Source organism: Trachemys scripta, chromosome 10 (genome assembly GCF_013100865.1).
Source record: "Trachemys scripta elegans isolate TJP31775 chromosome 10, CAS_Tse_1.0, whole genome shotgun sequence".
Lineage (NCBI taxonomy): Eukaryota > Metazoa > Chordata > Testudines > Emydidae > Trachemys > Trachemys scripta.
The window spans coordinates 79,473,010-79,487,400 of NC_048307.1; the positions used below are offsets into that span (position 1 = coordinate 79,473,010).

The following is a 14,391-nucleotide window of genomic DNA, read 5'->3' on the forward strand; positions in this document are numbered from 1 at the left end:
GCCTCTAGACCCAGCTCAACCACTCATACAGTGTGGGTGTGGACAAGTCACAAAACCTAGCTACACCGCCGCTGCCCTGGCTGCAGAAGGGAGCTAACACTACTTACCTGCCTTGCATGATTGTGAGGGCAAAGCCTGGCTTTATCTACCCACTCCCTCCTCCGTTCATGTCATTAAGGGCAACTATCATTAAGGTTCAGCCGAACAGCCTCACCGCTCCACTGTAAACCATGAGGGGGAAATGAAGGCATGAAAGAGAGGAGACAAGAAGAAGAACAAGACATTAAACTGCAAGGTCATCAAGATGTGCCCATAACCAGGTATCAGTGTCATGTTTTTAATCGGGGATCAGAGTGTTTCAGAACTCTGATTACGTGGCTGTGTAAACCGCCATGTCATTGTCTGGTTTATTTTTAAAATTTGTCACGTAACTGTGCTTTGGAATCTCAGCTTTCATTAACACCCACCAAAAAAAAAAAAAAAAATGTACATCTCAAGCCTTTCCAGTTGTGAAGAAAACCTTCAAAACACAAAACAAATGGGAACTGGCCCATCTCTTGCCATGGGTTGTTCACGCTGAAGCCCAATCAAGATGCTTTTAATGGCGCATCATTAACCGTTCTGGGGTTCTCGCCGCATAATTTGAGTCTAATGCGGCACATACAATACCCTTATTTTGTAATCCCTGGTTCTCTTTCTGCTCTGACCCTCCTTGCTCTTTGCTGCTCTCACTGCATCATGTCTAGAACCAGGTCCTGATCTTGCAATTACATCTGGGCAGGGAGACCCTATTGCATCCAAGCATAAACCAAATGAAGTCAATGGGGCACCATGCAAGTGTAAACAGTCCACCCATGTGGATCTGATGGCAAGATCAGTACCTTACTCTGCACGCTCCTCTGGACAGGGACCAAGTCTCATTTGAACCTAAAACCCAAACAGTTACTATTTCCATAAATCAGAACTAACGGCTGCTGCTGGCTCCAGCATGCATCTTGATGGCAGGAGAAATTTAATTTAGTTTTGACGACTTCTGGCCATTTTGAATAGCTGCTTTTCTATTAAAAAGAAAAGGAAATGGACTATTTCCCACCCACGCCATCTCTCTCACGTAAAGGCCAGCAAAGCCTTGCAAAGTCTCACTGACTTTATCCCACTTTTACTACTGTTGAGCGGGATTAGCGTTAATTGAGCTCACCTCACATTAGCCGAGGATTATTTATTAGTCACCAGCCTATAATCACTTGCGTTTTCCAACGCAGCCCGTACATGTATCACTCAGATAATCCAAGTCACATTTTTTTTAATGAAATCTACAAGAAACACTTACACAACCACTTCCCCCCACTCCTCCAAAATACCCAATTAGTTCAGCTTAGGAAACGCCATAAAAAATTAATACTGTGAAATTTCCAGTCTAACAAGTTTCTGGTGAGAATATTCCCTACTAGGGCAATGTACTTTTTTTAAAACCACAACCAAACACTACCCTGGGAGTGGCAGGGTTCACAGGAGCCAGAGAGCCCCATTAGCCCATTCGGTGGGACCTGGATTAAGAATTAGGCCCAGCTGGGCAGAACCAGGCTGGGTGGTTCCTATAAAGGAAGGACTGCAGGGTTAATGGGGAGGAACTGAGAGAGGTGAGCTGCAAGAGGCAGCTTATCCCCTGGGACTTGCCCTGAAGGGAGAGGGCAGCAGGGGTGGAGAGGTTCCAGGCAGTTGCCAGAGAGTCTAGAAATCGCACTGAGAAAGCTGCAGAAAGCTGTATGTAGAAGCTATGTGGGTACCTGGACTCTGGTTCCCAAACATCTGCAATAGTCTGGATTTCCCCAGTGCTAAGTGTCACCCAACAATCCCTATGGTGTCTTTCTGCACTGGTGCATCTAGATGCTGTGGCACAGACAAGGGTAAAAAGGCTTCTCTAGCGTCAGGACACTGGTAAGGATACCTACATTTTGTCTGGATTTTAGCTCCCACTGTTGGTATCACTTGTGCAGAAAACTGCTCACGATGTTATGGAGTATAAACCCACTTGGGTTGCTAGCCCGTGCTGAAGCCTGCCATGCCTACACTACTATTGTTCCCCATGCTAGTTAGATTGCAGCTGGTGTGGGGATGTCTCTCTTTGCTACAATCCTATCTTCATGTGCACTGTAGACATACTGTCAGCAGCTAGCCGTGCAGTGCTGTTACAGCTTAGAAGGCGGCCTCTTGGCTTTCCTAAGTATGGGGAAGGTGCAGAATTTGGGAACTAGAAGGAAGAGCTGAATGAATACACACACAGCCAAGAGTCTCTCTCAGTCACTGCATATGGGAAATCAGAACTATGCCATGGCAATGTCTCCACCTGCTGGCTGAAAGGAGCTTTACCAAAGTGCCTTGCCTGGTACAGAAGAACAGAGAGTAAAACAAATAATTTGACAGCTCACACTGCTGCTGAAGTGTTATTGAAAGCCTTTCACACTACACTGAACTCTCTCTCTCTGCTAATGCAAAAAATTCTGGCAGCAGCAACAAACACTAACTAAATTGGAAGCTATTCTGTGCTGGCAGCTGGAAGCAACCTCTGCTTACCTTTGTTTTGCGCATGTACAGAAAACCCAATGACAACACTGGAGACAACATTCCTAACCTGGTTTCCAACTAGTAACATTTGAAAGGGCACGAGATACAAAGTGTGCTCCTGTGGGCCACTGATGAATGGATCAACATTTGACATTCTGGACCAAGAGTCTCTCTCCTCAGCAAAAATGTCCATTGTGCATTATTTAGAGATGAGAGAGTACAGCACAGAGAGGAAGAAATAAGTTGGATTTACTCTGATCTAGGAAAAAAGGGGCTAAATAATTTAGATCAATATTTTGTGTTCTCTGACAAAAACTGCAATCAATAAACAACTAGTTAGCAACCCCAAGAAAAAAATCAAATCAGAGTTTCAAGACGCTTATTTTTCAATCACAATCATTGTCAATGGCAGTAATTTACATGACTAATACCTGAACCTGAATCCTTCCCGTGCTGTTAGATCTCTCTTAGGGCATGAAGAAGGCTCCACCATCGCTGTCTATCCTGGGCTGCTCTTGGTATGTCCCCTCTGTTGTTAAATCCCATACGTTTTCCCACTCTGAGTAGTGTTCAGAGGAATTCATTCAGTCAGCCCCCTTTACATGTTCTTCCAATTGCCCAATGGCTCACCTGCAAAGGCAGATGGTCTGGCTTCAGTCTTAACACAGGTCCCCAATATTTCCATCCTCTTTTCTGGATAACTTGAGAGATAAGGGGTTGTTGAACTCTGACAAATCTCAGCATTTGTTATAAGCTCATTCCATTTAAGAACTAGTATTTTTCTACGGCATTTAGACATCTATCTTTCCCTTTGGCTGAGAGAGCTGGAAATCCACCAAACATTAAAATGCAAATAACATTGGCGTTGAAGATTTGTAATTTAGTCTTTAAGCTTCAGATTTTTCAATGACCAAATCTTGTTGAAGCTGATGAATGCAACTCCTTGCAATTTGTGCCATTATTTCCTTCTGAACATCCCCATTGGTTTGCACGTTACTGCCGAGGTACGTACATTAGCTCATTTCTTGTACTCCTTTGCCTTCTAATGTAATGCTGAGTTGGGGTGTAAATTAGATTTGCTTTTTCAAAACTGCTTATTAATCCCATGTTTTTTGCAATGTGGACAGTCTTTCAGTCCTTACTTGTATGCTGGTTGAGCGGTCACTTATGAGAGCAACGTCAACAGCAAAACCTAGACCTTCTAGCATACTGTTGTTGTGCCGTGCAATGCCTGTTTTGTACCTGTCTACCCTTATTCTCATAGTGACGTCCACAGTGATGCCAAACAGGAGAGGTGAAAGAATGCATCCTTGTTTGACACAGTGTCTATGTTTGAACCATTCACTCAAGCCTGCGTTTACTTTAACTGGGCAAACTTCACCTTGATAGAAGGCCTTTTGTTGGCATGCCATAGCACTTCAAGATGGTCCGGAATGAATTGTAAAGGGGGCTGTGAAATGCTATCTTGAAATCTATGAAGTTTAAGTGCCTTTTGCCATTCGATGATTATTCTTAGTGTGAAAATGTGGCTAACGCATCATCTTGTGATTGAAATCCAGCCTGCTCTTCCTTTAGATTCACCACAACCACTTCCTTTATTCGACTTAAGATGCTACTGCAGCAGACTACATATCACTGATAGGAATGTACCACCTCACCAGGTATTGCAGTCACTTATGTCATCTTTCTTTGGTATTTTGACTATAATCCCAGTTTTCCATTGTTCTGGAGGCTTTTCCTCATCCTAGGTCTCATCAACTTGAGCTTTCAGCATTTCCTGACTCACTTGGTCTTCACCAGCAGCTCTCTCAAGTTTTAATAGTTTTATTGATCTCTTTCTCAAAGTCAATAGTTTCTTTTGGCATCGGTCTCTTTAGCACTTCTTGAAAGGACTCTGCCCATCGCTCTCTTTTATCTTTTTCTGTTGTTAAAGTATTTCCTTGTTTACATCATCCTGAGGGCCTGAGGGATAAACTTGTCAAGCAGGACATTGTTGAGCTGATAAAGTGTTTTCCTATCACCACACAACAGCCTACATTATGTTTACAAAATCATTCTTGAGAAGGGAGATTGTAACTATTGTTTTGGTCAACATGGACGAGAGATTTGCAGTCAGTATTTGATCAGATGCTGGATTTCTTTTGTCCGATTGATCTTCAATGCACGTATCGCAGAAAGGTGCTGACTAAGCAATAATGCATGCTGCCCATGCAAGTATGGAAATAAGCCTATGCGATGTATTTGCTGATTACTAGTAAACGCTTGCTCTCTAGCGACACCATGCCTTGCACTGGTAGCAACGCCAATAGGCATCTGAAACAACGCAACTTCCTGTGTCTCAACAGGCGTGAACAATCGACCTCAGTTGCAGAATGCTCTACAAAACACTGTAAGAGAATAATACTGGACAATCAAACAAACTGGGGCCTCAGCACAAACCCAGGCCCATAACACAGCTGTGACCATGCATGAACCAGCCCCTGACAACCCATACACAAGCCTCATCTCCTGCAGTGACCCCCAACCTTCCAGCTAAACCTCTGTCTCTCCAAGCCTCTGCAGAACTGCTCACACCTCCAACGCCTGTTTCACTCTGCCTGCTCCCCCACATGTCCATTCCCTCCTAAGACTCCATCTCTCCTCCGATGCCCAGCATGCTTTCCCAAAGCTTTGCCAGGAGCAGAGCTAGCACACGTGGCTGGAAACCAAAGTAGCTAATGGAACTAACACAGATCAACTGGGTGACTTAGATTAGGAGAACAATTCTGCGTTGCGTTTTTTGAAGTGGCTGTGATGTTAGCAGAATATGGAGTGTATCGGGTTGGAAACTCTGGGTTGGTTTGACAAACCCAAAGAAATGTGAAAAAAAATAAAAGGGCAGAGAGTTCCAAAAAGAGCACTTTTAACTGCTTCCTCTGCTAAAGCCAGGACATATTTTAGTTTTTAAAAATGTCATGGAAAATTCAGTTATCCTCTGGCGACTCACTGTGCCCAGTCTGGAGATGTGATCCAGCCAGAAAGGTGTCATGCATAGGGATTTTAGTCCCAATTTTAAAGTGCAAAGCTCAAGGCAGCTTTAAACTATGGAGTCACAACTGATACGCCCATGACAGATGGATAACCAAAGCCCTTGTAGGCAATCAAAGAATTTGGCCCAAAATACTTAATAGATTCAGAAGAGACAGCATGAGAAATCCACTGCGTCAAGTAATGACCTATCTGGTCACACCAATTAACTGAATTGTCTATTGATTGCTTATTTAAAGATTCGCAAGGAGGCAAATCTCCAAGTACAGAAGGTAAAACACAAGACAGTTTGTCGCCTTCACATCCTCCCAGTAGTGGCAGTGAATGTCAGGAGACCCCTGGTGGCAGAAATATCCTGTTCTCAGGCCCTGTTCCTTCCTCATCTATTCGACAACGAATTTTTGAAACGCGATTGCTGCTTTTAACCCATGAAGAGTTTCCGAGATCTTTCCCCAGGTGGTGATCCATTTTAACCTGCTCAAGTCTTGGATTGTAAAATTAAAATGGGGCCAAATCACTGCAACTCCATAGGAACAAAAGCACAGCAGATCTCAGTAGGGAAGAGGGGGTCGGAGCGGGGGAGCACTGCCAATCCTCACATCCAATGCTCTTTTCAGGTGGGCCAGAAAATAAAGAGGGTGAAGCTAGGGTAAAGGTGTACTTCATTGTACTCCAATTCTCCCACCTTCTTGGGTGAGGGAGCTCACGAGGGAATCCTCAGAAGCACAGCTCTATCAGAGCCATGGTCATAGTGTTTAAGGCCGGAAGGGACTGGGGGAGTGGCAGGAGGCAGTGTGGGGCACAAGTCCCCCGGGGTAGCCTCCTGCAGACTTTGCTGCATCCACAGATTCCACGAGTCAAACTCCTGCCAGGTTCTACGCTGGAACAAACTTTGCTCCCCCTCACGCCCAAGCCTAAGCGTTTAGCAAACGTGCAGCAATGACGCAGGAGGGACACGTCTCTTAAATATTAACAACCCTCAGACGATGAATCTGTGTCACTGAATTTAAAAAAAAATAAGTACCAAGACAGACCAGGAGCTAGGTTACATTTAAAAGAGGCAGAGCCAGATAACGTGGGCCCAAAATGCAGATCTTGATTTCATGTTAAAATCACGCCATACGCTGGGCAATGGAGTAAATCACTCGCTCCCCATGAGGGGCACTGGGTCATGTTAATCACCCACTACGATGGGCAATGAGGTACTTGGCCTGCAATCCTTCGCACTCTTCGAGCAGTGTTGGACTTTTGACAGAAAGCAGATCCATAATGGATCAAGGGGGTTGCCCGGATGTGACAGCAGGGCAGGCTCTGGCCCAGAAACAGAGAGAAGCCCACACACAGAAATAAAAAGTTCATAGGAGCATCCGTCAATTAGGAACATCACCCATCCACCATCTGCAGGCAAAGGGCCTTGACTCTGAGATGTGCAAAGGACAGAGCAGGAGGTACAGGGAAAAAACGAACATCCAGGAGGAGGTGGTCTGTGGAAGATTCCCCCCTCTGCTAGGGACCAGGCCTCCCACACACAATCAGCAAGTCAAGCCCTGCAGGGAAGGTCACTTCTCAGTAGCTGCCATTCTAGCAGATTTTTACCTAATGTTAAGCTTTTGTTTCTCTCTAGAAGCCAACAGAACTTGACAGGGTTTGGTTTCAGCAACCCAGCATGGTAAATGCTGCTGAGGTCTCCTCCCCGGCACCAGGAAGCCGTGCACAGAGTGATGTTTAGGTCCCTAGGATCTGTAGAGAGCTTCCGGATGCGCCCGACTCATCAAGCTGATCAGAGATACCATCGCTCTGGATATTATAGAGGGATGAGGGCAAAGTCAGTATTACCACACTGCGGAGCTGAGTACCAAGAATCAATTACCCCACCAACAGGACCAGACAAACGGTCAATCCTGCAAATTATCTCCACCGTCCACCACCAGAATGAGGCCCAAATTCTCATTGTCCAGCTGAAACTAACATTACAATTCCTTGCCACTTTTCTGGCTCTCCTCCCATAATGGCCCACATGGGACAAGCATGCTACACAAACCACTATTTGCTGCTTTTCTGTATCATGGTAGAGGGTGGGAGAAGGAAAGCAAATCAGAGGAAAATGGGACTTCTTTTTGAAAGAGTAAAGTAGAGGTTGAAAGGCTGTACTGCCTAAATGATAATGGGCATCACCATTGTTTAAAAACATAAACCAGCTATAGGTTAATAAATCAGAAATCAACGTATTTGGGGTTACTGAAGCATGGGAATCGAATAAATGCTATAAAGCTACTTTGTGTGGAGAACTCTGTCACCCTTTCCCAGCACCTTACAACATTCCCTGCCAGACAGATAAATACCAGTAGTATCCTCCCTTTACAAAATGGGGAAACTGAGGTAGGTCGGTTGAGTGGCCTGCCCGGACCCAAGAACATCAACATCAGAGCTCAGGGAATCCTGGCTTCCAGTCCTGTGTTCAGACCATGTCCTCCCTACAAGAAATGGAAAGCACACTAGCGAGAAGGCCATTTGATGCAAATGCTGGTATCACAATAAAACAATGCTTTGGGGTGGTTGTTTTTTAAGCATAAAACAAGATTAAAATAAAACAAATTATAGACACCGGGCCAAGTTCCTCTCCTGAAGGTGACAGAGTTGCGTCAGAGTTGAATTTGGTCTAATACGTGCTAGGCAAGCACTTGTAACAAAGATTTACCATTTTCCCTTTAGTATTACAGCTGCCTGTAAAGCAAACATTTGCTTTCTACAGATAACAAAATGACTAAGATGATCATACTGGATTTGTAAATGTTTGGGTTACCCTTCCCCAGTAGGACTAAGAATCTCTTTCAATTACCCATGCAAAAATCCCCTAACTATAATACTTCCATAACACACACACAACCCCATGCAAAAGTTTGGGATGGATTCCAACAACAAATTACAATGAGATTAAATATTAATTCCCATCTTAATTATATAACCATGGCTAGGCTCAATGGTATCACAGCCATCAAATGCTAGAAGAGTGTGTTGAGTACAGGCGGGGTCCTCTCAGAATGCTAAGTACTTGCACTGGTGCAAATACAGCTGCATTTTGCCTGTGGCTGTGAGCAGCTGTCTTCCTATGGCTGACCGTCACCTACGGGCACACCACTCAAAGATTCCGCTATTGTACATGAATGCTATAGTGACAATGGTACCAGGGGGTCACAGTCAAACTTTTACACACACTCAGGGCAAGCCAGCAGTCTATCTCCATGGTTTTCTAGTGTGCCCATCTCCATGGCATCTGGGTACCAACGTGTTCTTCATCACTGTAGCATTTAAGTGCCACACAATCATTAATGGATTCTATCCAAACAATCCCCTGGGGGGAAAAAGGAGGTACTATCCCCATTTCTTTTTAAGATGGGCAACTGGGATACAAGGGTAAACTAAGTGACTGGCCCATGGTCTCAGCAGAAGCTGAGTTGGGAACTGAATACAGGATTCCCGAATCTCAGTTCAGTGCCCTACCCACTAGACCAAACTTCCAATAACTGGTATCAAAATTCACTGCAAAAAATATGAGAAATGGGGAAAGGGTTTTTTGTTTGCTTGTTTAAGAGTTTAACTTTTTTTCTTATTGCTTCAGAGTATCTTAAAAGTGGTGGAATAAGAAGGTATAAAAAAATTAAAAACATGGTGAGGCAAGGCTCTCTGTATGGAGCTGCAGGGAGAGAGCCCGAAACATTCGATTTCCACACTCCCTGGTGCAACAGAAAAGAAAGAAATTATGCCAGAAAGATTTTTATTTTAGAGACCTGAGATTGGAGGTTACCTACTGATCTGTCAGAAAGACGGTCTGTCACGACAGCCACAGTACGACTGCAGCAAACTCAAGACCTGCACCTGGAAATGAGCCATGTTTAAAATCAGATTATTGTGTGCATCAGTACATAGCCTGTCACAAGGGCACTGCAGATGCTACAAGGATGTATCAAACACAATGGGAAACTGAGTCTCTAGGAAGTACAGCTCCCCTCACCTCACCGTGCAAACCAACATTCGCCCACCCCACAAAAAAGACGGCAATCAGGTGACTAGTATAGTCATCAGGGCAGATGAATCTGCATGCAGTTGATGGCCTGCAATGAACAGGCTACCATGGCAAAAGACAAGACATGTGACCTCTGGAACAATAGCATGACTGACTGTTCTAGGCAAAGGCACTATGCGTATTCAGCACGCCGCAGGGCTGTGGAGCCAGAAAGAATGCGACAAGAACAAAACAGAGCGAAAGTTAGGTAATAGAGGAAGAAAAACAGTTCAGAAACCCCAAAGGAGATTTTACAACAGACACCAATTACATAAATCTAGATGGATTTCATCTGATCATTCAATTGGAAAGCTAGCCCTCTCCCTCCCGCTGCCCAAATGCAAGCTGTATCCCTTTAGAGAGCCCCATGCGAAGAAAGCAATACAAACCCCTTTGGCAGGGCCAAGCAAGAGTCTTTCAAAAAATCCTTCCTGGCTCTTCAGGGAAAACTGTATCAAATTAGACAGCAGAAGGTTTTGCAAAATGCCGGGCCCGATCCTCAGCGTAGCTTCATTAAAGTCCCTGGGGGAGGATTTTCCCATTCCAGTTTCTTCGTAAGTGTCTCATACCCCCAGTGCTTGAATTTTGGATTGAAACAAGTGGCCACGGGGTCAAATTCACAACTTTTAAAAAGCATTTCAACCTTTCAGAGAATAAATTTGAGATTAAAGCAATTCAAGACTTTTGTTTTCACAGTAAAGCCCATTTGTTGACCACACACACCTCCCCCACCACCACCAAAACCACCAACTTCACTTCTGAACCTTCCTCCACATTGTGCTGTATATTTCTGCACTGGCGTAAACCAGCAAGTAGCAATGGTACAGCAGAGATAATTTTGTTTCCAAGCACAACAACAACCAGCCAATACTTAAAAAACAAATTTGGACTATTCTCTTTACACAGATTTCAAAAACTGGGCAAGCCACCATTACAAATCCTAGAGAAGGAATTCCAGATTTCTTCTTGAATCTTATTTGAAAACTAAAGTTTCAACCCTTTAAAATCATTATTATTTATTATAGTAAGTATTGCAGTGGTACCCAAAGGCTCCACCCACTCTGCTGTTTGTTCAACATAAGAACAGCCAAACTGGGTCAGACCAAAGGTCCATCTAGCCCAGTATCCTGTCTTCCGACAGTGGCCAGTGCCAGTGCTTCAGAGGGAATGAACAAAACAGGTAATCATCAAGTGATCCATCCGCTGTCACCCATTCCCAGCTTCTGTCAGCCTGAACACTGCTCTCCATTACCTCCCTCATCCTCTGCCTCACCTTTATACTTCTCCGGCTGCCTGCACTTTTCCTGCCAAACACACAAGGAACCATGGTTCCTGCCCCCAAAATCTGACAAGTTAATTTTGAAACAAAAAACTACACTCTTGTAGCAAGAGCACTATTTGGGGCTAAAAGTTAAGGCCACATGCTCCCAACCATCTAAAGAGATGCTCCCCTCAGATGACAATGGGCCACTTCCCTGTACCATTGTTCATTTACACACGCAGCAACAGTAATTCTGTGAGCATGCAATTCTGCACCCATATTATGCGATAATCTGGCCCTTAAAATAGCATCAGTAGGATTCAGAGTCAACTCCCAGTTTAGACAACAGGAGCAGTTCACATCTCTCAGGGTTAATACATCCCTGCATCCATCCACTCAAAGTTGCGAAGATAACCCTTTTTAATATAAGGGCTAGATACTTTCATAAATGAAATCTTATACTCTGCTGAACTTGAATCCATCAGAGGACTGAATAAATATTTGCAGTGAAACAGGCATAACACTTCTGGTTTAAATCTTTGTTTTGTGTGTTTATCTTAAATCAAAAAAACCTAAGTCTACCGGACATTTAATGCACATGATATTGCAATAGTGCAGTTGTATCAAACCATGACTTTCTAATCTTTTTCAGAGTTGCAGTTAAATGCTTAAATGGGCAAGTGGACACACTGGAAGAAGCAATGGATCCAAAGGTCCACAATGTGAACAAACCTTGGTGAAAGCTTCTACGGTTAAACACAGAGAGTCAAGGATTTAGATCCACACAAACAGGGAAGTGAGGTTCTTACCCACGAAAGCTTATGCTCCCAGTACTTCTGTTAGTCTCAAAGGTGCCACAGGACCCTCTGTTGCTTTTTACAGATTCAGACTAACACGGCTACCCCTCTGATACTTGACAAACAGGGGAGTGACTGGTATGTTTATTATTGGATTACTTGATTGATCAACTAAATATCTGCTAATATGGTAGAACTAAGAAAACTGCATTGGTATGGGTGAAGGGAAAAGTAGAGTCATAGTGCTTTTTTTTTTTTTTTTTTAATAAAGGTATAACGAGGCACCAGGGCCTGACTGGAAGATATTCGAAGCAAGATTTCATGGTCACCAAGAGGTTCCCATTTGAAGAAGGGAGGCTGTGTCCATTAGCTACACAAAGCTTTATGCAGAGTTTCCCCTGCTTGAAAATTACACCTGGATGTTTTGCATGCACAACACAAAGGCTTTGCAGAGCCCAAAGGGAGCATCCACTGTGACCCTGCTAGCCAGGAGCTGGCATTTCAGGCCCAGACCTTTGGAGTCTGCTGGTGGCTGCATCAGAAATGCGGATTTGAGTTCTCAACAGGCTAAGATCCAACCAGCAAGTTCTCCTCCGCCCATAGAAAAGTGATCTCGTGCTATGGAGCCAAGGAACAACCTAATCTCAGAGCAGCCTGACCACTGCTCTCCATCGCCTCCCTCATCCTCTGTCTCACCCCTACACCTCTCCTGCCACCTTCATCTTCCCTGCCACCCATGCCCTCCCTTCCCCACCCCCCTCAGCGCTGAGCCTGCCGGAGGGGAATGGCCCCTGTGAATTACCCCCCCAAATCTGGAGAGGAGAGGCCAGGGCCCCCCTTGTGCATAGGAGCCCAGTGGTAGCCCTGGACCCCTGAAAGCCGCTCAGGATGGGAGCCCTGCTCAAGCCCGAAGGGTGGGCAAGGACGGGGGTAGGCACAGACTTGGGGGGGGGGTTGACTGCTCTCCCTGGCTTTGGGGCACGTGGCTTCCCCCCACCGCCCAGGCCCATAGACAGAGGTTCCCACCCACCGACCCATATCCTTCCCCAGGCCCCAGCGCTGGCCAAGGGGGCAACTCCCACCCCAGGGTGCAGCTGCTGCTCTTCCCCTTGCAATGGCTGGGACAGGCAGCAAAGGCACGTGGCGGAGGCAACACCCCCCCCCCACCCCCAGGGGGAAAACCGGGGGGCCACCAGCGCCCCGGGGCAAAAGCCCCTCTTCTCCCCCCCCCCGTCTCTGGTCTCCCGGGGGGGGGGGAGCAGGGGCTGCTGCCAGGAGCCCATCCCCTAAAGAAACCCCCCTCCCCCGGACATCCCGCCTGGGCTCCCCCTCTGCCCTCGCCCCGACACGCCGGGAGGCAGCGCCCCCGCTCCGGAGGGAGCCGCCCCGCCCGGGTAGCACATGGCCCCGAGCGGCCGCTCCCGGAGCCCGGGCTGCGGGCACCGCTCCGAGCTCGCCCGCCCCGCGCAGCTGTAAACCGGGGGGGGGGGAAGAATAACCCCCCCCCCCCCCCAGTGCACTGAAATTAACTCGGGATCTGCCGGGCCGGGGGCGCCCTTCAAATCCCAGCCCGGCCCCGCCAACTTTTTGCAACAGATTGTGTGTGTGTGTGTGTGTATCTGTGTGTGTCCCAGCCCCGCGTCTGCACCACGCTCCAGCCCCGCCGGGCACTGGGCAGCGAGCCTGGCGAGCCCGGCGGGTTGTTTCCCCCCCGCCCCGCCGCGCTCTCTGGCCCCGCTGGCGGGCGCAGGGGCCGGGCCGCCCGGGCACCAGGCTCGGGGGCGGCGGGTGCCGGGCTCGCTCAGCCGCGAACAAATAAATCCTCGCTGCGGATCACAACCCGGCTAATGACCCTGGCCGGGCTCCGGCAGCCGCGCCGCGCCGGTTCGTGCACCAGCCGCAGCCCCCCGGGAGTTGCAATTCTCCCCCCCGGGCAGCGAGGTGATTGTATTGTCAGGGGTGAGGTGCACGCTCCTAGTGCCAAGCGGGGAAGGAAGGGAGTGGAGTGGGAGACGGAGCCTTGCCCAGCTCTGCACTAGCCCCCTGGGGTTGCTGGCTCAGAGGAGGAGGGCAAGGGGCTAGCCCCCAAATACAGCCCCCCCATCACACACCCCTTGATCCCCCCCTTCACCCACCACACAAAAGAGAACCCAGCAGCATTGATTACCTTCCACAGCCAGGACACAGAAGGTCAAAGAGAAAAAACAGAGACAAAGCAAGTCCTCCAGCGCCATGTAAACCCTTAAAATCTCCAGGGGGGGGGAAAGCAGGGCTCTTTCAATGTCCAGCAGAAGAACATTTAAGAGGGGAGCTGAGTCTCCCTCCACTCCATCGCCATCTTGTGTGAATGTTAGAGACTATGTGAGTTGCTTGCTTGCACACATACACACACACACACACTCAAGTCCCACTTTAGGTGTCCACTAGAGACGCCTGAACCTCTGCCAACAACCCAGCACACACACACCCCTTTCTGTTTCTCCATGCAGCAGCATGCTGGAAGCTTTGAGGGAAACAGATTGGTCACTCCTTGCTGAAGCGCCCAGCTCTGGGTGCAGGGTTAACAAACGAGCACCAGAGCATGACAAAAATAAAAAGGCTGGTGGTGGGCTCTGTATTTCTGTGTGAGTGTGGAGAAGAGGAGGGGGCACTGTAGCTTGCACGCCCTGCCAGTAGCT

The 14,391-nt window shown here is 47.1% G+C and overlaps 1 protein-coding gene across 3 annotated transcripts in view; it reads right to left on the reverse strand.

Moving 5' to 3' along the window:
* IGDCC4 (immunoglobulin superfamily DCC subclass member 4) overlaps positions 1–14,189 on the reverse strand; it is a 166,138-nt gene extending 151,949 nt beyond the window's left edge. For 2 of the 3 annotated variants that reach the window (XM_034783592.1, XM_034783591.1), the window contains exon 1: positions 13,881–14,188. In XM_034783592.1, the coding sequence (XP_034639483.1) occupies positions 13,881–13,947 (67 nt within the window). In that variant the 5' untranslated portion in view covers positions 13,948–14,188. Of the gene's footprint in view, positions 1–13,880 lie in introns of all 3 variants that reach the window. The other variant, XM_034783590.1, reaches the window with a different exon arrangement.
* Positions 14,190–14,391: the final 202 nt, after the last annotated feature.